Consider the following 26,597-nt stretch of genomic DNA (forward strand, 5'->3'; position numbering starts at 1 on the left):
CAGGATCAAGTAAACTGAGAGTTTTCAGGTTGATAAAAGTAAGGAAGTATTTATGTATAGATAGGGGGTGTAAATGATGCAATACTGCTTTTTTAGGACAGGTAGGCACACAAACAGGATTTCATGATAAAAATAAAACCATTTTTTAAGACAAAAACAAAAGTTTTCTTTACATAAAGAATACTGAAAAGAAAATCAATATGCTCCATTCCCAGCAGAAAGCCCTACAGTTTCCATGTCCTCTAATCCTCGAAAACCAGAAGAAAGGAATTTAGAGAAGGAAAAGGGTAAGAATTACTGAACAGAAATACAGCAAGAAGCTTCCCATCAACAGTCATCCACGAGACCAGAGCCTTACCTCGGGGTCGAGGCTACAGTCTGAGAGGATGGTAAGTCTTCCTTGTATGATAATTTCATATTTTCATGATCCTTTTTGCTTGGTTGTTTTTTTGTAAATAAGCATAATATTTTGGACACGAAGAACAGTTTCACTTGCGGTGATCCACAGGCACCGGCTTAGTGAGGGTCTCTCTCACACAGATACACAAACCCATGCGCATACAAGCAGACGCGCACACACGCACTTACCTTGTTAAGCCACTTCAGCCCTGGTATTGTGTTTGAGTTGATCTGTTCTTCCAGCCACGGGCGCATGCGCATCCTCTCCACCGGCATGGCGCCCTTCTGCAGAAGAGAAGCAACACGTCAGGCATTTCTGCTACCCACTGTCATGTCTGCACCGTGAAGTCTGACACCCCTGCCTGACCCTCTTCTATTTTCCTCTTCCTCAAAACCGCACAGCTTATGTGTACATGGGGGCTGGGGGGGCCCTGAGAGCTTATTAGGGGCTTTGCCCTAGAGCCCCCCGCCCCTGCTTGAGTGCGGTACTCATTCCCCAGGGGCCGTCTCGGTGGGGTGGTGGTGCAGGCCACCCCTGCTCTCAGCTGAGAGGGTCCCATGACGCAGAAACTCGGCCAGTCACAGGGCCCGGACACCTAACGCTGGGCTGTGTTTACGGCAGGTACCTTCAGTGTATCAGGTACTCAGAGGACCAGGGCCTGACAAATACCTTTGGGTATTATCCTTCCAAGAGCCGAGGGTGGACAGAATAACCATGTCATTCCTCGAGGGTATCTGGGTAACAGACGTGTGTCGAAGCCCCGGCATGGGCACTTCCAAGCGCTTACGGAATCAATTCACGCGATTCCAAGGCCTTTCACCCACTGGCCACCCCTCCTGATGTCGTCTGTCTCCCTGCAGAGTGCACCAGCCTCTAGCTCTGGCTTCAGCATCGCTTTGATGTGAAAGCATCTCTTTTTTTTAAAAAAAAAAGATTAATTTAATTAATTAATTAATTAATTAATTAATTTTATTGGCTGCGTTGGGTCTTCTGTTGCTGTGCGCTGGCTTTCTCTAGATGCAGCGAGCGGGGGCTACTCTTCGTTGCAGTGCGAGGGCTTTTCATTGCAGTGGCTTCTCTTGTTGTGGAGCACAGGCTCTAGGCACGCAGGCTTCAGTGGTTGTGGCACATGGGCTTCAATAGTTGTGGCACGTGGGCTCAAGAGCGCAGGCTCAGTAGCTGTGGCACACGGGCTTAACTGCTCCGCAGCATGTGGGATCTTCCCGGACCAGGGCTCGAACCCGTGTCCCCTGCATCGGCGGGTGGACTCTCAACCACTGCGCCACCAGGGAAGCCCGAAAGCATCTCTTATTTGGAGTGTTCCCTCAGGGTCTTTCCTCACTGCCATGCGCCTCCTCTGGCCTGGGGTCACCTGTCCTCCACCAGCCCACATAACACCTCTCTCCCCTCCTTCCAGATGCATTTCTATACAGTCTTTCCCTTGTCCACCTAAATACACCCAGAGCGGGGTCACTAACACAGTGCCGTCTATCACTCATCTTCAGCCTGTTTACACGGAAGTTTAAATTCGATGCAGGATTCAAAAGCAGAGGCAATGGCGACCAAGTATCCATTCCACAGGACTTCGTGCACAGTGGGACATCATCCTCTTTCCAACCCCTGGTTGCCTCATCTTTCCTTTATTCATTTTCTCCTCCGAAAACGAGCTCTGAATATTCTATCCAGATGACTTCAGGCTGAGATGGTCAAAGTCTCAGTAATCTGCTCGTCCAGCTCACAAAGGCCTTCCCATCTCCCCTACGTGCAGCTGCTCTGCCACCTGGGGCCCCACCCTCTGCCTGTAGAGTCTAATTCAATTCTGGAGCTAAATCCTAGCCCCTGCCTTTCCCTTGGCCCTCTGCCCCACTTCTGACCTACTCGCTGTCTCAGACGCCGCCTGCCGCTGCCTCTCTGTTCCTCCTTCCTGGCCTTGCCAATCCCCAGCAGTGCTCCAAGACGCAGCCTCCGCCCTCCTCCACCACGAGGCCCGTCCCCTGGACGCTCCAGCGGAAGGAACCCGTCCCCCTCCAGGCCCCACAATACCCAGGGATCCTGAACTGCTCATTTGAAAATCGAACGTTGCATCAGGGCAGCTATTCCAATGTTGTCTTTCTTCTTATCTAACTCTTATCTTAAATGTAAACTTTTCAGCTGTGCTCAGCCTCTCTTCCTAACCAAAGTGTAAATTCGCTGGGAGTAAGAGCTCTACCTCTTCTAGGTCTTTGGCTAATCCAGAAAGCCTAAATGCGGCCGTACCCCCACTCCGCCCCCGCGAGATGTGCAATACAAGGACCGGGCCAGTTCTGAAGATCAGGCAAGGTGCCGTCACCATGGCAGGCTGGCCCCGCCCACTCATCTGGTGTCTTCAGGAGTGACAGGAACTGCAGGGACAGTCCAAAAGGACGTGGAACGGCCACAGGGAGCCCCCAACACAGCTGCTCTGAGTGGGTCTCAAGTTGTTCCACTCACTCACTCTTTCACCCACCCACTCAAAGATCATATATCAAGAGTGATGTTCCAGGAATAGGAAGAAGACGACAGTCCCTGCCATCTAGGGACTCCCAGTCTAGCGGGAGACAGGGGAGAAGATAATTCCCACAGCCCACGGAGCATCTTGTGTCCAGGATGATAAGAGGAGTTATGGAGAGTTCTGGGAGCGTCAGGAAAAGCTGCCCACATTAGATGCACTGGGCGAGTGTGCACTGGGCTCTGCCCAGTCAATCCGATCAGATCCTCCTCCTTGAGAAGATCTTAAGACACAGAAAGGGCGCAGCTAAGTCAGGGCAGTAGGAAGAGTAGCTACGTAGTGACACGCGCTTCCGAGGGGACAAGATGACAAGCTTAGCAACACAGAAACACGCCCCTGCTTCCAATCCGTCATTATAATAATATATTCCTCCCCTATTATTTTTTTTTTTTTTTGCGGTACGCGGGCCTCTCACTGCAGTGGCCTCTCCCGTTGCGGAGCACAGGCTCCGGACGCGCAGGCTCAGCGGCCATGGCTCACGGGCCCAGCCACTCTGCGGCACGTGGGATCTTCCCGGACCGGGGCACGAACCCGTGTCCCCTGCATCGGCAGGCGGACTTCTCAAAATAGGGAAGCCCCCTCCCCTATTTTTTTTCACAGACAACCCATTTGGAAACAACGGTCACCTGTAATAGTTCAAAAAGCTTTCTGTCTTTAAAACTAAAGCCTAGGGCTTCCCTGGTGGTGCAGTGGTTGAGAGTCGGCCTGCCGATGATCAGTGTTGTTAAGAGCAAAGATAAGAGCTGATTACAAAACCTAGACCAGTGCTTCACCGACATTAACGCACATACAAATCTCAATTCAGCAGGTTTTGGTGAGTCCTGGGATTCTCTATTTCTAACAAGCTCCTAGGTCCTTGGACCACACTCCACGGAACAAGGATCCAGACTCACCTGGCTCCTCTGCGACTCGCTACGAAGTCTGGTCATCCTGGCAGACAGGCCTCCTCTACTAGCCTCAGTGTGGCAGGTGCTGCTGTATCATCTACCCGTTGGCCCAGCCCCTATTTCCATCCTGTGTGTTTCTAACAAGGATGCAGCTCAGCCAAACCTCAACATTTATCGCTCACCTAGCCAAAACACTACGGAAGTCACACGTGTAAAAACTGTTCTAAGTCAGTCATCAGGGCTGTCATTAATTACAAGCAGATTTTTAGGAAAAGCAAATATAGCAAATATCTGATCCGAGTAGGGAAAACTCTATTATCAAGGGCTTCACTTATTTCAGGTTCTATGGTGTTGCTGTTTTTAACAGCTAGGACATCCCCGATGATACACAATGAAAGGTAACCCTTTTACCTGGAGGCACTTCCTCTGTCTTACTTGATTTTACAGCCTGCTCCCCCGCCCCCTGCGACAAACACACTGAACAGGTAATGAATTACCAGTCGTCTTGCCACACAACCCAGAATAAAAAGGTTGCCATTTGACATAGACTTCTCATGACGCTCAAGTATGCATCCTCCGGTGAAAGAAAGGAAAGGTAGAATTCTACATGCAGCCAGCACCAGAAACTCATGCCTACGTGGCATGTGTTTTCTAGCTTCTATCAGTGAAATTCAAGATGATAGACTGGTCTTCCTTCTTTAAGGCAAGTTTCCCATGGGCAGCAACACCCAGGCCAGCGTTGCTTGAACAGAGCTGAAGAAGGCATGGAACTCGGTAGAGAAGACAAAGAGGTGCTATTTTTGCCATGAGGACCAAAATACACCAGAAATCGGGATGCTCGTGTTCCAGTCCTGGCTTTGTCATTACCACTGTGTGTCCTCGGGCCAGTCACTCAATCTCTCTGGTGGATACTTTGATCATCTAGAAAAAGGAGAGGTTTCACAAAGATAATTTCTTAGGTTATCTGTGATTCTAGGAATCCGTTGGTAACATGAAGGCTCATAATCTGATCTATCTTTTCTGTAAGCTTCATTTCTTGTACACTGTGCTGTTTTTAAAAGTGAAATGCTTAAATTTATGGTTCTATAAACCTAAAATATGAAGCTTCTACCCTCAAGCCTGACTTTGGAAAATCAGCTATCCTTACATCTTGGAGATTTCGGGTTGGGATCATCTTCAAAACTATGGCATTGCTACAAATCAATTCAGTACATGGCAAGTATTTAGAATATTACTGGCACCAGGGCTGCTCCATAAAGGCACATGAGCTGTTCACTGTGATACACAGGACATAAATCGCATCCCCCATGAAGCTGACTATGCTAACTGTGGTCCTGATCAGTGTCATTAACAGTGATCTTGAATTCTAACTTAAATAACTGAGGTTCGGGTCTTGGAATAGTAACAGCAATGGCTACTACTACCGAGTACTTCCTATATGCCACGCAAGAAAACCAGGGTTTTCTGGGAGCTTCTCACTTCTCTTTTAACCCTAGGAGGCAGGGACTTTACTACCCCATATTTCAGATGAGGGGATAGGTTGGGGAACTGCCCAAAGGCAACCTGCTGGTCAGTAGGGGAGCCCAGACTCTCGTTCAGGTCTGTCTGCAAATCCCCAGACTCAGAAACCGTAATGCCTGTCTTCCTCTCACTTCAGAAAGTATTCAGTTATGATGGTCTTTTAACTGTTCTACTTATGGAGGTATTCCCAAGCCCTCTCTGTTTTGCATACCACTGACGTATCAGTCATCCTAAAATACCACTTAAATCATGTTAGTGTTCTGTATTACAGACTTCTAAACATCTCTGCTAGATTTTAGATAATAAAATCCTTGGCTGACAGGGTGCTGCTTCTGGTAATGGCACGGTAGGTAACTCAGACCTAACTCTCCTGGTGAATAACTAAGAAACCTAAACAAAGTGTGTGTTTTCTGTTTTGTTTTGTTTTGTTTAGCAGCATTGGGTCTTTGTTGCTGTGCGTGGGCTTTGTCTAGTTGAGGCGAGCGGGGGCTACTCTTCACTGTGGTGTGCGGGCTTCTCGTCGCAGTGGCTTCCCTTGTTGCGGAGCACGGGCTCTAGGCGTGCGGGCCTCAGTAGTTGTGGCACGTGGGTTCAGTAGTTGCGGCTCGTGGGCTCTAGACCGCAGGCTCAATAGTTGTGGCACATGGGCTTAGCTGCTCCGCGGCATGTGGGATCTTCCTGGACCAGGGATCGAACTCGTGTCCCCTGCATTGGCAGGCGGATTCTTAGCCACTGAGCCACCAGGGAAGTCCCACAAAGTGTGTTTTAAAAAATATATTTGGAAACATCAGAGAACTAAGATGGTAGTAAAGAATTAGGAGGGCAAGATCTGGGAGAAGAAAGAAACCCAGGATGGTAAGCCTGATGTTTGGGGCAGCTCTTCTCCTAGCCTAGGGGCATCTGCTGAATCCAGAAGAGGAGGCTTTAGGGCATCAAAGCTGAGCAGAGCTGTTGACACATTCAGTGACTAGGGGGATAAGAATTGAAGCTAAAGAAAAGGGAGTCCTGGAAACCTCCCTCTTTCCAAACATGCAAGCTTTGTAAGGGATAAAACTAAATGGAAATGGACTAACCTCAAAGACTAAAGCCCAGCTTTGATTAATTTCAATCCTTGACCAAATTAAAACGATCTGGAACTACCAGAAGTTAAGTTAAATCATATCTTGAGGAAAGATGACATTATCCTAAGATTCATATTCTCTGTGCTGTTTTTCAGATACAATGCCCAGCATTCAATCAATACAGCTAGGAATACAAGGCTAAAAGACAAGAAAATAGAAAACCAAGGGAAGTAATGAACAATAGAAATGGACCAATAGGGATACATACACAGATTTTATACAGATATAATGAATATACACATAGCAAATGTTTCCAGACATAATCTTTAAAACAGCTATGCCTAATACATTCAAGGAAATAAAAGGCAAGATGGAAAAATTTTTCAGAGAACTGGAGACTATAAAACAATAGAAATTCTACAACTAAAGTATAAATAATTAAAATTAAGAACTCGATGGATGGGTTCACCAATAGATTAGACATCACTAGGGGAAGAAATAGTGAACCAGAAGAGAGGTCACAATGAAACAGACAGAATGAAGCACTGAGACAAAAAAGTGGAACATGTAAAAACAGACTCCATAAAATCCATAGACTGTATTTTAGACCTACAAAGGTCTAAACATGGGTAGTTGGAAGTTCCACAAAGATAAGAGAAAGAATGAAGCAGGAGCAAAATTTGAAGAGACAGTGATCAATGACCACCTAACCACAGGTTTAATACTCACTACAGACCCCAAACTGGCAACTATAAATAAAACCACACCTAGGCATACTGTAGGGCACACTTGATGAAAACCAAAAGTATAGAGAAAAATCTTAAAAACAGCCAGAGGAAAAACAGGCTCATGACCTTCAAAAACCAAAAAACACAAAACCCAGAAGGCTTACAGTGACTCCTCAACAGAAACAATGGAAAACAGAAGACAATGGAAAGATGCCTTTAAAGCACCCAAAGAAAATAATTGCTATTTTAAAATGTTATATACAGTGTGAAAATTTCCTTTGGGAATGAAGAGGAGATAAAGGCATCTTCACTCAGAGGAAAACGTAGAGAATTTCTACCAGAAGCCCCACAGCGCATCAGTTCCCAGTTACAGCGTCACAGGAGATAAGCCACAACCGGGCAACAGGGAAAGCAAAGGGATGGGAGCTGAGTTGCTAAGCACAGGACCTAACTTTGAGGCTGTGTCACAGAAGCCAATCACAGCAGTGCTCAGTGCCATCTCTTCTGCAGCTGCATCATTTGTTTTAAACATGCCTGTGCAGGCTCCTGTCACCTAATAGTTCTCCCCACATAGCCATGCACCACCCCTCGTATCAACCTACATCAATGTTACCCTCCCAACAAAAGCCAGCTCAAGTCTATTTTCATCCATTAAACCTTCTCTCACAACTCTAAGCACTGGACCCAATCCTCCTGTGGATGTGCTGTCTGCAGTATCCAGTCATCCAGTGTACCAACAAATATTTATTACATACACGTTATTACAAGGAACTGTGCTAAGTGCTGTGGAGGATTCAAAGACGTGTAAGACAGTATCGCTACCCTCAAGGAATTAATAAATTACCTGGGGGCATGAGACATAAATCATATAAAGCTAACTGATAATACTATAATTATAATAATAAAAGACTGCAATAGAGATCCGAAGGCAGTATATGATTAACTGCCAACTAGGTGAACTCGTTCATAAATCATTATTAGATGGGTTCATCAGCGAAAGCTTTATGGTAAAGGAAGAGCTTATAAGGTAGGGAGGGATCACTTCGGCAGAGAAAAGGCTGCAGGCCAAGTTAGGCAAGGTAAAGGCTGGTACTAATGGCCAAAGCAGAACTGAGGAAGATGTCTTTGCTGATGTGGGCAGAGCAACTGATGCATGTACCAACATGGGGGAAGCTTCATACGAGCCAGCCAGCGTGTGAGAAGCACAGACTGGATAGTTTACAAATATCATCACTAACCCTCACAACAGCCCTACTCAGTTAAATATTATTATCCTCATTCTAGAGATGAGAAAAAGGATAGCTTGAAAAGGTAACTTTAAAAAAAGAAAAAAGTGTCCAAGTCACACAAGCCCCCAGATGGGGAACCAAGATTTGAGCCCAGGTCTTTCTGGAGGGTCTCCAATGCCCAGCTAGATACTCAGCTTGTTTACAGGGGCTACTAAAAAGCTCTGAATGGCCTCGTTTCATCGTGAACCAAGCAGCACTCTCTGCAGGAACACGTGGAGGCAAGGAAGCCGGTAGCCAGAGCTGCAGCTCTGTCCAGGATGGTGGCTATGGGAACACGCAGGAAAAGAAAAACGCACGCACAAGTGGCAATACATCTGTAGGAATATAATAGCAATTTTTAGTGGTGATTTTTCCTGAATATGCAGTAATCCTTCCCAAAATATAAGTTCCTCTTACATAACATCCTACACTCCCCACACTGACTTTTGTGTACCTTTTTGAAAAAATAAGAATTTCAGTTTAAAATTATGTGAATTGAGAGGAAGCTGTAGTTGAAAACTGAATATCACCACCACCACCATTCTCATCATCATCATTCTCTTTAACCCCGTCACATTGGCTCAGGCCCTTACTAAGAATGGGATACCAATGCTTTTCATGCATTATTTCATTCCATCTTCAAACAATCTGTACGAGGTATAGTATCTTATCTCCATCTCTACAGATGAGGAAATGAAGCTACCTCCCAAGATGCAGAGCTGTCAAGTGGTAAAGCTAAGATTCAAACCCAGATCTTCCTGACTGGAAGAATATGCCCGAAACCTCTAAAACAGTTTTTATTCCAAACATCCAGTAGCAACCCATTAGAGGGTCAGGAAATCAGTTTATTGGATTAAGATCTGAATTACAGGATGACGATAAGCACTTTAATGTATGAGACTACAGAACAGAAACTATGAGGGTTCCCCAAATAACAGTAAGCATTGTTTCATTAAACTTTTGTTTCAACTTTATATTATTATATTGGTACTGTGGCCAAAAAAGTATAAAAAGCATCGTACTGAGCTAGACTGGTTCCCAGCTGTGTGTACAGATGTGTGTGAGCATGTGGATGGTGGGGGAGGCAGAGGTCATGGTGGAAAGTAGAAAACGGAAGAGAAGGAAATAGAAGAGAAGAAGCGGCAAACCCTTACAGCGGTAACTGACTCCCAGGAGACAGAAGTGAAATGTACAAGCGAAGTTCAACAGCATGTGCTTGGCATGAAAATACCATGCTCAGAGCTAAGATGAAAGGACTCTGTGCATTTTGGAGGGGGTCTGAGACTTACCCATTTGGCTATACTTAATACTTCTCTGCCTACAATATTCAAATCACGCTACATACTCTGGTGGGACCGTAGGGCCAAGTCAACAATTAGCAGTCAGGAAATCAGAAAGACATTCAGCATTTGGATGGAGCGCTCGACGCAGAAAAAAGCTTGCCTCTCGGCATAATATTATCCACACCAATGCAAAACCAATTTTAAAGTTTTGTTAAACTTCAGGAGAGTTAGTAGGTAATGGAAATCAATTGTATGCTATCCATTGTATCACGGATATAATTTCATGCACTTACTGTTTTACTTTATTGAATGTTAAAAAGACACGTCATAGATTCATTTAAGTATTTTAGTTTCTAGCCCCGTGTTTCTCAGGTTTTAAGCAATTCAACCATGAATTCCCTTATTATATGGATTTTTCAGGAACCCAACCTTGAATGATGTGGCAGGATTGCTATAAATAGCTCAATATATCATAACCCAGTATGGCTCAGTATATCATAAGCATACTTTGCTATACTTTCTTTTCACCTATACCAGCATCCCAAAACTGCCTGTGCAGCATTATTACTTGGGGGATCAAAAAAAAAGGTTCCCTGGCCCCATCCTAGAACTACTGAATAAGAATCTCCAGGGTTTAAGAATCAGTTATTTTTTATTATCCTAGGATAATTGTCATGCGGCTAAGTGTAGGTATCACTGCCATTTAGTACCATTAACCAATGGCCTTCCAGGTCTCGTATGTCTCATGAATATCTCCAGTTGAGTCATGGGAAAACAGGGAGGCCGATGGGGAATAGATTTCACCATGAATGGAATATAAATGCATATGAAATTAAAAGTCTAAATACTTCTAAATACCACAGAAACAGTTTCCCATACTTAGAATCACCCAGACTATAGTTTTTGCATATTTGCCATTCTACCCACAATTTTCTTATTAGGCATGTTTTCTATACCCTTTTAGAAGACATTACCATAGCTCCTTTACAAAAATTTCCCTGTCTCTGACCACAGTCTACCCTGGTACCTGAAACAGTACGATTTAGCCTCTGAATCACACCATAAGCTGACAGAGAAGTTGACTTATGGCCTCCACACGTGTGCTAGAAAGACACCAAAATATCTCTGGCTTTCAGTACTGCAGGTGAGCCAACGGTCATTCTAGAAAACAGTTCTCAACGCAGCCTAAAGAGAACAGAAGTTCTCGACCCAGGGAGTAAGCCTTAGAAATATATGGCACACGTTGCATCTGTGCATATGTGCACTTTTCCAAGAGAGGGTCCATCTTTGCCCTTCAGGCTCCACTTCCCCGCTTCCTCTCCCTAGTATGTCCACTCTCTGGTCCCACTCTTCCCAAACACAGCTTCCCAACCACTTTACTACACATGGGTCTCTCCCTCTTGTTTGCTCCGGTGGCAAAAATTCAGGACTGGGCTGAATAGTACCCTGTCATAATAATAATAATACCATTATAGATTTATGGTTTATCACCTCACCGGAGCTTTCAAAAAGTCTCTGCAGGTCTTTTTTTTTTTTTTCTTCTTCTTCTTCTCCCTCATCAGTGCTTCCTGTTCCCCATGGGAGCACTTTCAGATTTTTCCAACCTCACTTCCACGCTCATCAATCCCAGCAAATGATCTTGTCTCCAGCTCCAGAGAAAAAAACAGAGACCACCACTCTTCTTTCTGAATGTCTGACTCCCTTCCTTCTTCAAACCACTCTGCAACAGGGAACGTGGAAGGTTTAAGAGGAGAAATACTTTGTATGATCATCTTTGGGCCCATCCATGTTGCTGCAAGTGGCCCGGAGATGGTCATACTGAGAGAAGTAAGTCAGACAGAGAAAGACACATATCATATGATATCACTTACTTGGGATCCAAAAAAATGATACAAATGAACTTATTTACAAATCAGAAATAGACTCACAGACACAGAAAAGAAACTTATGGTTACCAAACGGATAGTGGGGTGAGGGGAGATAAATTGGGAGTTTGGGATTAACACATACACACCACTATATATAAAACAGATAACAAGGATTTCCTGTATAGCACGAGGAACTATATTTAATATCTTGTAATAACCTATAATGGAAAAGAATTTTTTAAAAGTATATATATATATATATATATATATATATATATATATGTAAGCTGAATCACTTTGCTGTACACCTGAAACTAACATGATATTGTAAGCCAACTATACTTCAATTTTTAAAAAACGAGAGGAGAAATACTGAGATTGGTTTCAGGACTTCTGAATTTGAGATATCTTTGGGATAGCCCAAGAGACGTTGGATGGGCAATTAGATATCTGAGGCCAGAGCTCAGGAGAAAGGTCTTGCCTGGCAGTACTCAGGGACCCCTTTATAGACAGTTCACAGGCCATCTCTTCCACAAAGCCCACCCTGGCCAATTCACAACTGCCCTTGAATCCATGAAACACACTGCCTCTGGGCTTCCCTGGTGGCGCAGTGGTTGAGAGTCCGCCTGCCGATGCAGGGGACACGGGTTCGTGCCCCGGTCCGGGAAGATTCCACATGCCACGGAGCGGCTGGGCCCGTGAGCCATGGCCGCTGAGCCTGTGCGTCCGGAGCCTGTGCTCCGCAGTGGGAGGGGCCACAACAGTGAGAGGCCTGCGTACCGCAAAACAAAAAACAAAAAACAAAACCCACATTGCCTCTAACATGCGTCTTCTGCTGCCTCACATTCTTTGCTGCTATTTTATGAGCCTTTTCTCCACTGACACAAACCTGTTAACACCGCTACACATGTTAACGTGTAGAACTAGCCAGCCCTGCACTCTGCACCCAGCAGCTAGCCAATAAATGCAGACCAGCCCTATCCAGCGATACTGGACATGTTCTATACGCACACAGCTCAGCAAGGCAGCCAATGGCCACACACTGCTACCGAACACCCGAGATGTGGCTGGCGTGAATGGGGAACCATTTGTTCCCAAAGATAGACACACAGTTTTGAGGCCGGTTCTAGTCTTTCCAAATCACAGTGAGTTGTCCAGTGCCAGGTAAAAACAAAGTATCTTCAGAAGACACCCCTGTGGGGTTCCTGAAAAGGCAAGTTACCCACCTGAAACTGCGCTATTCTGAGTTTTTAGTCAGGCCAGTTTGAAAAGCCTGACTTACCCTCAGCAAGCTGAATTAACTTTGGGAAGCCAGCCTGATGTTAAGTGGGGGAGCTTCTGTGTGAGCCATCCTTATCCCACCTAGACCTGCAAGCCCTGGAAAACAGGGATTGCCCAGAGTATCCCATGCCACACCACCGTGACACTAACACTAGATAACAAGGATGAAGGGTTAGGCAAGTTCTAAGCTGGCCAGGGGTATTACTTCACTTGATTCACAGCAACCTTGTAAGGTAGGTACTACTAAAATCCCCATTTGATAGATTAAGAAACTGAGGCACATAAGGTTAAATAACTTGTCCAAGCTCACAGCAGGTGGTAGAGCTCAGATTTAAACAGGAGTCTTAGGCCCTTACTTAGCCTTTGGACCATGAAGTCAAACTGGGGACCACATAAAGAGGCATTGAGAGCCCAGTGCCTCCCAGTCTCTCCCAGCACCCACCCTAGGAGCCCTACCAGCGGGAGCACTGCTCAGGCTGCACTCGCCGGGCCTAATGAATAGAAAGCAGCGTCCCAACCTGGTTACCCAGTCCACCCCCTTCAATGCACACTTCCTGCCCCTTTTACTACCTTCCTGGCTGGTGGAAATCAGCAAGACGCACTGCATATCCTGTCCAGCTGGAGCTTTATTTTTGTAATTGGTACCAGGAAAACAGTATTTCTCTGTTCCCATACTCCAAAATAAAAATATTTTTCCACTCTCTAGCCCTTTACTTCCATCCCCTCTTTAGGAAGCAACAGGAAAGAATTAGAGTTTTTTTTTTAACTTGAGTCACTGGATGTGTTCTCCAGTTGTTTCATTTTAGTCTCTGCCTCTGCCATAAAACAGGGTCACCTGGCCCCAGCACTGGCCACCTGGGTCCTAGAGGGGTCTTATGAAACCAGGCAAGGAGGAAAGTGCATCCTGCCTGGCTCTGCCTATTATTGATTCACCTGGAGAACTATTTCAGGAACACAATTAAACCCCATGGAAGCCATGGTCCACCATCTCAGAGTTAATTTCACAGGAATACTTTTGTAAGGTACTGAAAACCAATAAAGTGCTAGTGTTTGTCAATTTCCACACCCTTCCGTGTGTATGAAGAGCAATCACTTGCCTGTGAGGCCTTTTTTCTTCTCCCTCATTTTTAGTTTCAGGACCTCTGAAAAGTGCCAAACCCCCAGTCCACAATTCCACTCCAACCAGCTTCAATCTCTCAGCGCCATTGTGTCCTACACGCTCTACACCAGCTCACTTCTCTCTTGGAATTCGGGGGCCAGTTTTAAATCTACCCTTCCAAAAAAGCTTTCCCTGACCAATGCAGATTCAACTATTACCACAAGGATCATTTTGTTCACACTGATATGACAGCCCCAAGAAATATCTAGATATTAATGATAATCGATCTTGTCTGACTCAGCTAATTAATTTGACCTGGAACTTCTGAATAAGTGATTAGATCTCCACAGGGCCTAGCACTGTCCTTATTTAACTTGGTGGCCAAGATGCAGGACATTATTGGAGGTCCGACTGCCACTGTGACTCTGGGACAGCGTGGCCATCCACAGGTAGGTGGAGACTAGGGATGACCTCGGCAGCTCCTGTGTCCACCACAGCTGGGCAAGGAGTGAGTCTGTGGCTACTGCCACTTTATCACCATACCTTATGTGAGACAAGGACTGGGTAGTTGTGCCCTTAAATGAGAAATCGATGTGCCATTCCCCTAAAACTTCAGAAACTCCTTAGTCTCTGCCACTATCTCCACTCCTGTAGGAGTCGTCCAGGTCTGGGAGTATTTCCATCAGTACCTAAGGCCACTCCCCAGGGCAATGCTTCAGGAACCAAATGCAGAGGGTAGCAGAACCCAAGATCCTTATGCCTCGGTTTTCTCATCTGTAAAATGGGGATAGTTTCCTTAGTGTTTGTGGCAATGCTTAAACAAGACATGCAAAGTGCCAGTCTACTATTTCACCCTCAGAATGGGAGAAAATATTTGCAAATGAAGCAACTGACAAATGATTAATCTCCAAAATTTACAAGCAGCTCATGCAGCTCATTATCAAAACAACAAACAACCCAATCCAAAAATGGGCAGAAGACCTAAATAGACATTTCTCCAAAGAAGATATACAGAGTGCCAACAAACACATGAAAGGATGCTCAACATCACTAATCATTAGAGAAATGCAAATCGAAACTACAATGAGGTATCACCTCACACCAGTCAGAATGGCCATCATCAAAACATCTACAAACGATAAATGCTGGAGAGGGTGCGGAGAAAAGGGAACCCTCTTGCACTGTTGGTGGGAATGTAAATTGATACAGCCACTATGGAGAACAGTATGGAGGTTCCTTAAAAAACTAAAAATAGAACTACCATACGACCCAGCAATCCCACTACTGGGCATATATCCTGAGAAAACCATAATGCAAAAAGAGTCATGTACCACAATGTTCATTGCAGCTCTATTTACAATAGCCAGGACATGGAAGCAACCTAAGTGTCCATCAACAGATGAATGGATAAAGAAGATGTGGCACATATATACAATGGAATATTACCCAGCCATAAACAGAAACGAAATTGAGTTATTTGTAGTGAGGTGGATGGACTAGAGTCTGTCATACAGAGTGAAGTAAGTCAGAAAGAGAAAAACAAATACCGTATGCTAACACATAGATATGGAATCTAAAACAATGGTTATGTCCCAGGGGCAGGACAGGAATAATGATGCAGATGTAGAGAATGGACTTGAGGACACAGGGAGGGGGATAGGTAAGCTGGGACAAAGTGAGAGAGTGGCATGGACATATATACACTACCAAACGTAAAATAGATGGCTAGTGGGAAGCAGCCGCATAGCACAAGGAGATCAACTCCATGCTTTGTGTCCACCTAGAAGGGTGGGATAGGGAGGGTGGGAGGGAGACGCAAGAGGGAGGAGATATGGGGATATATGTATATATATAGCTGATTCACTTTATTATAAAGCAGAAACGAACACACCATTGTAAAGCAATTATACTCCAATAAAGATGTTTTAAAAAAATAGTGGCTATTTAATAATATTTTCTGCAGACACAAATTTAAGGTCAAGGATGTTTGATGGAATTATTTACAGTAGCAAAATTTTTAAGTTGACCCAAATATCAGACAGTAGGAAGATGGTTAAATAAAATGTGGTAGACTCAAATCATGGAATACTGTAACTATGGAAGAATATTTCATTGGCATGGGAAAATGCTCAGAATATATATGTTGATATAGTTAATAATCATAATTATATATTCTATGTATGGATTTTAATGTATTCTATATAAGTAATATATAAGTTAAGATAACTCAGAATATAATACAAGGTAATAAGTGAAAAGAAGCAGGGAGTGGGGTCGGTTTTCAAGCATCGGGGCAGCAAACTTCCAGGGCGGGGGTGGCTTCCCCAGGCTCCTGGGTCCCAGCACTGACAATGCTCCCTTCTTGGAAGGTGCTGATGACAGTCAGGGCTCACCCTTCCCAAGTGCTCCAGCGATTCTTCAGACACAGCCGGCAGCACCGCCTAGTATGGGACTGACAAGGGGCACCAAGACACTGTTGCTTGGAACTGGGCAGCTAGGGGACAGGGGGTCAGGGAGGGGGCACCCCAACCCCAGGCAGCACCATATCAAGCTTCCTGAACAGTTAGAGTAACGGGCTGCAATGCTTTCCAGAAAAGGTATCGTGAGGGATGCAGTCCCCGTGGGGACTTGTAAAGTCCCACGACATGACAGTGAGTGCCATCCTGTGCTCTCTCCAAGTCCGGCGTTTTCCAAGAGTCCTGATGTCAGCAGAGTGCCCTAATTTTAGCTTAGAAAATAAGAATATGTCAACAGAGAACATTCTTTTCAAAACTACTAAGAGAGTTCCTTCTACCCTTCTTTCCTCCCTCCCTCCCAAAAGCACATTAGGTGGAACTGAACAAAGCAGAGGCAATGGATTGAACAGCGTTCCCCCAAATTTATGTCCACCTGGAAACTGTGAATGTGACCTTATTTGGAAATAGGGTCTCTGTAGATGTAATCAAGTTACAATGAGGTCATTCTGCCATAGGACAGGCCCTAAATCCAATACGACCGATGTCCTTACAAGAAGAGGGAAATCTGGACAAAGGCCCACAGGCAGAGAAGTGAAACGAAGACAGAAATAGAGATTGGACTGATTGAAGATCGGATTGATGCGTCTACAAGTCCAGGATTGCCAGCAATCACCAGAGTTAAGGAGAAACTTCTCCCCATGGAGACTTGTGCTTAGAGCCCCAGAAAGAACCAATCCGGCTGACACCTTGACTTAGAACTTCTGGCCTACAGAACTGTGAGACAATAAACTCCTGTTGTTTAAGCCACCCAGTCTGTTGGTACTTATGGCTGCCCTAACATACTTAATATGGCAGACATTAGGGAAGCAGGGCAGAAGCATCCCAGTGTGGAGTACTGGCACAAAGAGGTGGGTGGGAGGAGGCCTGGAGTGCTGAAGCCCATGTGTGGCAGTGAGGATGGGCGCAGGAGGGAGGGACAGCCCAGAGCGGGGTTCAGGGCCCAAGCAGAAGGAAGGGTCTCCTGTACAGGAGGGCGGCAGCTGTCTAGTCCAAATTACAGGAACCCACAGAGTGAAGTGAGGTGGGGCAGCCGTGGGAACATGAGATCAGAAACGTTCAGGCAGTTGAGTAGATTAACTAATACATTAAGGATAATGTGACCCAGGTTGCTCACTATGGGAGAAGGAAGTTTAAATACAGAAAGAAAACGAGACTAACCCTGGGTGTTGCATTAGAATAGGACTGAATTTCACGGTTTTTCATATATCTCCATAAATACAGAAATAAACATAGATGTAAATAGTGAGTGTATGTGTAAGTATACATATAAACAGTACAAATATTCCCTAACCCTGTCCACTAAGAGGGTCTGGGGACAGCAATACACCAATGGTGATGAGCACATGTAATGCCCAAGTCTTAGTTTCTAAATACCAGTCTCCACTAAAAGGAATCAGGGCTTCTTGGGAAAATGGCTGATTCCGGGGCTAGAGCAGGGAAAGCAAAAGATGAGCCTGAACCACCTTGGGGGCCAGAAAGTAAGGAACTGATCAAAGAATGCCGGGAACACGTCAAAAGAACATAGCAGTCAACCTGAAGGGGCTCCCACTGGCCAAATCTGAGACAATCTGAGCATTGAAATAATGATAAAATTGTGTTATAGCCCACTGAACGAAATAGGGATCTACGGAAAAACTAAATAGGGAGAAGAGGAAGCTTTTCCACAAGGTGCAGTGCCTGCCACAGAAAGACGCTGGAACTAGAAGATGGCCTCTGGCAGCGATCCAAGTAGTAATTATTCAGTTAAGAAACATCACAGATGTTAAAACCAGTGGGTGAAAGGTTGATGAGAAGAGGACAGCTACATAGACTCAAAGCACCTCCCACAAAATATTTTTTATTACGAAGGGGAAAAGAGTAACTTTACAATGGAGAAGCCTGACAGATACCTACGTATTCAAACAATCAAATGAACATCACCAAAAAAGGAACAAGTCAAAGACATACACCACCTAAGGGGAGGCAACAAAAAGAACAGAGCATCATGTCTGAAATATCCTTGCAGAAAATGCATAATCTGAATCTAACCATGAGGAAACCACCAACAAACTCAAAGACATTCTATGAGATAACTGGCTTATAATCATCAAAAATGTCAAATTCATGGACATTAAGGAAAGGTGACAACGGCATGACACCTCAGCCTGGATGGGATTTTTTTTGCTACGAGGGACATTATCGAGACAACTGGCAAAACCTGAATGGGGTCTGTGGGTTAGATGGTCCTCATGTCAAATGCCTGATTCTGACGGTCACGTGGAGTGTGCCTTTGTCTGCAGGACAGACACGCTCAAGGATTCAGGAGTGATGGGACTTCAGTTGGCAAGTTACTCTCCAGAGTTTCAGAAAAAAAAAATTCTTTACAAATATTTTTGCAACTTTCGCAGTCTTAAACTAGTTGCAAAGAAAAAGACTTGGCACGAAAGACAACAGTGAAGCATGCAAGTGATTTACAGTCCAGAGGGAGAAACGACAGCATTTCTGCAAATACGACAAACTCTAGCAAATTCCCCCTGTGGTGCTTAAATTAAACTGTTGATAGTTTTTTCTCAATCCAGGCACGGCGACTGTATTAAGTACACGCGTCAATCACTTTATCCGTCCATCCATAAGGGGCCACGCAATCAAGCGACAATGAACTGAACAAGGAACCTCGAAGCTTCATTTGCTGGGGAAGATGGTCCACAAGTCATTTAAAGTGTCGGGTGTGTAGAAAACAAAAAGTGAGATGACCCAAAAGCCCACCTGCATATTTTATTTTACTTTTTAAAATAAAGTTATTTATTTTTGGCTGCATTGGGTCTTTGTTGCTGGGCGCAGGCTTTCTCTAGTTGTGGTGAGCGGGGGCTACTCTTCGTTGCGGCGCGTGGGCTTCTCTTTGTGGTGGCTTTTCTTGTTGCGGAGCACGGGCTCTAGAGCGCAGGCTCAGCAGTTGTGGCTCGCGGGCTTAGTTGCTCCACGGCATGTAGGACCTTCCCGGACCAGGGCTCGAACCCGTGTCCCCTGCATTGGCAGGCGGATTCTTAACCACCCGCGTGACCACGGAAGTCCCCCGCCTGCATATCTTAGAGAAGGCTCTCAGATTTCTGCATCAAAGATTTACCTCCAGTTAAACTTCTGAACTAATATTTACATGAAGTTATTTAGATTCTAAAACATGAGGTTGGCTTCCAAGTGACACTACTTCACCTCGTAAGTTAAGTTAGCAGCGGAAGCAAGAAGTCATAAGCACGGGTCCCTGGGCTGCCAGTGACGCAGGGTTTAGATATTCAGTCTTCAGAGGCCCCACGCCACAGGATTCTCTGTAGGGCATTTCAGGCCAGTCTGAGTTGTCACCAGAGCCCCCAAAGCTGGCATTCCTGGCATAGTTTCATTTTCTTTCATGACAATAGTTCCGGATCCCACAGCTTTTCCACCACTTGGCTCAAGAAAAGCCCACCATGAATAAGGGTTTTGCTTTTTGTTTCTTTTTTTCTTTCTGTTTTTTTTAACAGATCTTTATGGGAGTATAATTGCTTCACAATACTGTGTTAGTTTCTGTTGTACAACAAAGAGAATCAGCCGTATGCACGCACATGTCCCCATATCCCCTCCCTCCCACCCTCCCTACCCCACCCCTCTAGGTCATTGCAAAGCACCAAGCTGATCTCCCTGTGCTATGCGGCTGCTTCCCACTAGCTATCTATTTTACATTTGGTAGTGTACATATGTCCATGCCACTCTCTCACTTCGTCCCAGCTTCCCCCTCCCACTCCATGTCCTCAAGTCCATTCTCAATGTCTACGTCTTTATTCCTGCCCTGCAACTAGGTTCATCAGTACCATTTTTATTATGTTTTTAGATTACATATATATACACGTTAGCATACAGTATTGGTTTTTCTCTTTCTGACTTACTTCACTCTGTATGACAGACTCTGGGTCCATCCACCTCGCTACAAATAACTCAATTTTGTTTCTTTTTATGGCTGAGTAATATTCCATTGTACATAGGCACCACATCTTTATCTAATCATCTGTCGATGGACACTTAGGTTGCTTCCATGTCCTGGCTATTGTAAATAGTGCTGCAGTGAGCACTGTGGTACATTCCTCTTTTTTTAATTTTAATTCTTGAATTTTATTTTATTGCTTCTTGTTTCTTATTTACAACTCTTCCTCAACTTGGGGAAAACGGAAGCCTGAATAACCTGCTCCCACTTGGCTGATCATTTCAGTAACCACTTTGGCCTCCAAGTAACAAGCAGAGCACGTATTTACTGCTTCCCAAGAGAGTCGCTATAACACTGTAAGAATAGAGAGTGAAACCAGCGGCTCCAGAACAATTCCTTCCTTCAGCGAAGCCGGCACCAAGCAGCCATTCTGACGTCTCCCCACCACCTCCCAACCCCGGTCTGCTCTCTGCCAGGCAGCCAGAACGCTCTCGTAAAAGCATAAACATGATCTGCTTAGAGCCCACTGTTGTCGCCCACGCTGGCTCCAGCTTCCCCTCCCTCTGCTGGCCTTACTCCCTGACCCTCCGGCCAGCAGGGCAGCCCAAGGCCTCTGTACCTGCCGTCCTCAAGGGCATCGCCTTTCACTGGCTGACTCACACTGTTCAACTCTTAGCTTCAAAAGCACGTCATTGGCAGGCCAGGCCAGGCCTCAAATCTGTCTGCCTTCCTAGACAAGAATCTCCACAAGGCCCAAGACCAATTCTGCCTGCTCACCACTCTGTTCCCAGGGCCCAAGAGTATGGCAAAGACTGATGCTAAGTTAATAAACTAGGACCTGACTGTGGATGCCAGGCATCAAAGATAATGTGAAGGGGAACAGAGAGGGGGGCTTGCAGCCTGGTAAAAGAAGGCTGGTACACAAGCAATTATGATAAGGAAAATGATGATTTGCCCTTAAGAAAACAAAAAGTGTATATTTAAATACTATGAAGAATTCGTCGAAGAAAGCAGTGGATATGTATTTTTACATTTAAAAAATTATTTCTTATAAACACTGCTTTACAGTATTTTAGGCTTTCAAGATATAATCTGGAAGCTTATTTCAAAGTTGTACATATGGAAATTCACAAGAAACTTACTGAAGCCCATCAGCATTCCGTTACCCAGAATGCATAGATGGTCAGCATGGTGACCAATCACCTATCGTCCAAAATGGAACACTTTTGAGCGTGAATGGGGCCTTATTAATAATTATACCTTTCCTCTAAACAGATGTAAAGAGAAACTGTCCCTGGAAAAACCAGGATGAGGGGATGTTCAAGTCATGGGAGATAACTGCTCTTTTATTCAAAATCCCTGGACCAGATATGTCTCAGAATTCAGCAGCCTGGGGATTTTCGAGAGATAATATGGTGCCTGTACCATATAGAACATAACATCCCCAGCAACCTCCAGAGCAGAACCCCTTAATCTAATACAGTAATATTTCTGCAGTAAAACGTGAACATTCACACAGATTGGGATTAGTAAAAGCTATAAATAGCTTCATGCCAATTCGAGGCAGACTCTACTGACAAGTGAGTCATGATAAAAACTTTCAGTTTTCAGGGCTGTTTGGATCGCAAAGAAGGGATTTGGGATCTGTAATTAATTTCAAGTTATTTCTATCCTTGGAATATATTATTGTTCCCATGTTATACAAGAAAATCAGCATCTTCCTCCTTAAATTGTACTTACATTATAAATTAATCTGGCATGCACTGTGCTTGAGTTAGTGAATAACGGCACATTTTTAGTCCTGAAATGGAAAACTTTGATGCAAACTGCTTTTGCATATTAAAAAGTGAGGAAGTACTTTTGCTGAATGTTTTTTTTTAATTTGACATCTGAGGTAGCCATTTAAAAATTATTACTGCCTTTACAGTAGTTCTACCTAGCAATATATATACATTTTTCTTTACCAATCTAATACAAAAAAGACATTTATAATATAAGAAAAGCTTTAAATAAGATTGAAAATTTCTTTAAAATATCCTCCCTAAGCTTTCCTTACAATAACATCGGTAAATGACATCATTCCTCTTCCTACATTTTAAATATTTGCTTTCAAAAATTAGATGTATTACGAAGAATACTTTCACGGGTATCAAGTTAAGTCACTTTTATTTGTTGCTGTTCACTATAGTTTATGCAGCGTGAGAACTGCGTCATCTGTTGAGACGGGTACATACACCATCCTCCCACTTCTTATAAGCCCTACTGCTCTGTGGAAACCAGCACGTGATACAAGAAGACTAAATACTCCAAGTGGCACAAATGTAAATTCACTCAAGGAATTGTCTGGAAAGTTTAACTCTTACAATTAAAATAATTTTGAATGAAAGCACAGGTATATCATTGCCACGTGAGATGTCTAACGTACATTGAACTGTTTCAGTTCTGCAGCACTTGGGTAGAGATTCAATTCAGAGATCCTTGCACACACACTTCCTCCTGGCAGTGTGAAGAAAGAAAACATAGCAAGGCTAACGCTGGTCAAGGTGAAGGAGCCCCAGAGACCTCCCACCAAAAGGGCCAAGGCACTCACACCAGAGATTACATTTACATGCACTGAATTGAATTGCTTATAAATATATGCATTGAAAAAGTCGAACTTGCCTCCAAAAAAATGCTCTCCTGATTCCTCAGCAGGTAAAGATGGTGGTGGCATGATGATGGCAACGACTATGATATGTACCTGGTATTAAACTCTACGCTCTTTCTACATTATCTCCTTTACCCCTCACAACAACCCTACGAGGTAGGTACTATTATTATTATTTCCATTTTCAGAGGAGGAAGCCGTGGCTTAACCCCTGCTAAAGCTGATTCTCCATCGCTGAGGTCCTTTATCATGAGACCCCAGCATCCAGGACAGGCTTCAACCTTGAGTGGACAGGATTCCTCTACACGTGCCCTTTGGGTTCTCAAACATACACACTAGAAAACGGGTGTGTGGACACCATGCTAGTTCTGACAGTTGCTTCCTCACGTCAGGAACATTTCAGGAACATGAACGTTTAAGTCCTGCGGGCCTACAGATCCAGAAAGAAAACGCAGAGCCGAGTCGTGGTGGCGTTTCCCTACACTTTCTGTTTTGTTGGGTCTCTGTTCTGAGGGCGGAGCAACTAAGAATACAAATCACCCACAAACAAGGATGGAACAAGAAGACAGGGAGCTGTCTGGGGCTTTTCCTAAAAGAGGAAGTCTTTTGACCTTGTATGACTCCAGGGCTGCACTGGTGAAAATACTGTGTGTGTGTGTGTGTGTGTGTGTGTGTGTGCCCGCGCGTGCGCGCCCCCGAGATCTGTCTCACCAGATCCAGCAGCAAAGAGAAGCAAGGATTTAAAAGCTGAAGTCCCCGAGCAAAACTCTGCAAAACCTTCCCACCTCTATTCAACACGCCCCCTGGGGGATGCTGGCAACCACTTGAGCCTCCCAACAGGCATCCATGATGGGTCCTACCAACACCTCCGTGAGGGAGAAGGAGGCAGAAAAAAGGGTCATAAGGGTAAGATTTTAACAGTCTCCTGACTGTCTAAGCCTGCAGCCAGCAGAACAAGGGGGCAAGGAAGAGCTGAGGAAAGGGGCTGGATTTCAAAAGATCTCTCTTTGAGAACACTGTCTGTGTACAGTTTCTGAAAGAATGTGAAGACCAAAGTTTTTGCCTCAGGAAAATCACTCTGCACCTCTCTTATCTGATGCATCCACTATAAGGGTTAAAGAAGAGCTTCTATCCACACCCAAGGACTCACAGAAGGAAGAAAGAGTCTCATCACAGCACCCCTTGGTTAATTTCCTCACAAGGCCTGCCATGGCAGTAACAGAGCAGAAAAGGCAACAGTGTGAACTCCAGCCTGGTTCTAAATCCCAGCTCTATCACTTATTAGCTGTGTGACCTTAGGCAGGTTATCAACCCTATCTGTTCCCAAAGAGCTTTGCAAGGATTAGATAAGGAACCCTGTAACACATCTAGAATAGTGCTTTACGTCTCATATGTACTATGCGCTGGAGTACAAATAGTTACAAATTTTCCAGACAGTAGCTTGGCCACAGGTATCAAAAATTTTAAAGGATACCTTTTGACCCAGCCATGGGTCAAATGTTTCCTAGACGATTTAACCATGTGTGAAACATGTTTTCTAAAAAAATAAACCGGGCTTCCCTGGTGGCGCAGCGGTTGAGAGTCCGCCTACCAATGCAGGGGACGCGGGTTCGTGCCCCGGTCCGGGAGGATCCCACATGCCACGGAGCAGCTGGGCCCGTGAGCCATGGCCGCTGAGCCTGTGCGTCCGGAGCCTGTGCTCCGCAACGGGAGGGGCCACAGCAGTGAGAGGCCCACGTACCGCAAAAAAAAATAAAATAAATAAATAAATAAACAAAAAACACACTACAGTGATCTAAATCTATATGTATGTTACATATACAAATGTAATATTCTTTCTTATAAACAAAATAAGATGAGAAAGCTGTGTGAAGTCACAAAGATAAATTACTTTCCAGATACAACTGAATTATGAAACTCTAAGAGCATTTTTTAAAAATCCATCACCTTCTAAAAGAGTATTTTCTAGAAGAACTCATGGAAGGCAGTGAGGACCTAAAAGCGTAGACTGACTTTTAAAAAATATTTCATACATTTGAAATCATGGTGGGACCACTGGGTGTGTTTGGCCCCAGACCCAAGTACCTAGATGGCATCAGATCCTGCAGCTCAGCAAAGCAAGAATCATGGACAGATTTCAAAGCATATGGACTCAGGCTCATACTGCACGTTCAAACCTTCTTTCCATATGGAAAATGGGAAAAGAAGCGACCCTAGTTTTCCCTTAATCAGCATGTCCTCTGAGCACTGCCTTTGCTGTAAAGCAAAGTGAAACGCACGACTTCTCCTTTTGGCAGTTAAGTGGGGACTTCATTTCAGACTGTCCCTCCTTCCATGAATAGATGGGTGTCCCTGGAGCCATCCAGCTAAGCCAGCAATACAAAAGCCCAGAAAAGACATCTTGGTCCTCAAGTACATGGGGAAAGTACAGGAAAAGTTAAATAAGATGGTGCATGTGAGAAAACTATGGACCACAGAGTGAATCACTGAGACACACAAAGTAGCTTGGGAAGGAGGAACATGGCAGGAAATGGGCAGGACCTAAATTCTCTGAGCTGTTTATATCCCCCGCAAAAAAAAAAAAAAAAAAAAAAATTAAAAATAAATAAATAAACAATAAAACACTACAATGATCTAAATCTATATGTATGTTACATATACAAATGTAATATTCTTTCTTGTAAAAAAAAAAAAAGATGAGAAAGCTGTGTGAAGTCACACAGATAAATTACTTTCCAGATACAACTAAATTATGAAACTCTAAGATATATATACTATGGGTATATTTTGTCTCACAGGGAACACAAGGAAAGACAAGGGGATGTGAGGAAAAAGGAGATGGCAATGCTTTCATTACTTAAGTTTGAAAAGTCATATATCAGGGATTCTTAGAAAGGCCAGCATACTGGAAACTTCTAAGAAAACCTATTTGCATAAAATGGCAAAATTATTTGCTACCATCTGATTTCAAATCCATTACTGGCCGATGATGTTGAAAACCGATGCTTCCCCTAAGATGGTTGCCTGAAAATAATTTGCTCTGAAAAGGGTTGGCACTGAAGGGCAATGTCTATCTCTTCCCTTGGATAAGAATAAATGACTCCCTCCCTCATGCCACATCCACAGGGTCCCCGACAACTTCCTTCTTGCTGCCATGTTTCCTCTGGGGATTTCCTTTGAGTTGTCCCCTCAGCCAGTAAACTCTCGGTAAGGTTTCTACTGTTGCTTCTTCTTTTTCTCCTCCTCTTGTTCTCCTTCTCCTCCCTCTTCTTCTTTTTCTTCCTATTCTACTACTTATTATTATATAATATTATAGAGCCATTCAATTCAGCTCTTTTTGTTCAAATCAGGTTGAGATCCAACACACAAACTATAACCGTATACACTAATGATTCTATTCCTACAATAAGGCATCCTGATTACCAATGAATTCCACCTGGAAATGACAGCCAGCATTGCTAGCCACCCTAGATACAATAAGACCTCTGACTCAAGAACACATCTCTCCTCTACAAGCTGCATAAATGTCTTCAAATATTTTTGAAAGATACTTAATGCCACTAGCCAAGTTCCCAACGGT

The 26,597-nt window shown here is 44.3% G+C and overlaps 1 protein-coding gene across 3 annotated transcripts in view; it reads right to left on the reverse strand.

The window, feature by feature from the left end:
• The window catches only part of IRF2 (interferon regulatory factor 2), an 85,384-nt gene that overhangs the window by 40,379 nt on the left and 18,408 nt on the right, over nt 1-26,597 (reverse strand). For 2 of the 3 annotated variants that reach the window (XM_032618163.1, XM_032618164.1), the window contains one exon: nt 589-684. In XM_032618163.1, coding sequence (XP_032474054.1) covers nt 589-675 — 87 coding nt within the window. In that variant the 5' untranslated portion in view covers nt 676-684. Of the gene's footprint in view, nt 1-588; nt 685-4,311; nt 4,336-26,597 lie in introns of those variants that run through there. The other variant, XM_032618162.1, reaches the window with a different exon arrangement.

This window comes from Phocoena sinus, chromosome 21 (genome assembly GCF_008692025.1).
Source record: "Phocoena sinus isolate mPhoSin1 chromosome 21, mPhoSin1.pri, whole genome shotgun sequence".
In the NCBI taxonomy this organism is placed as follows: domain Eukaryota; kingdom Metazoa; phylum Chordata; class Mammalia; order Artiodactyla; family Phocoenidae; genus Phocoena; species Phocoena sinus.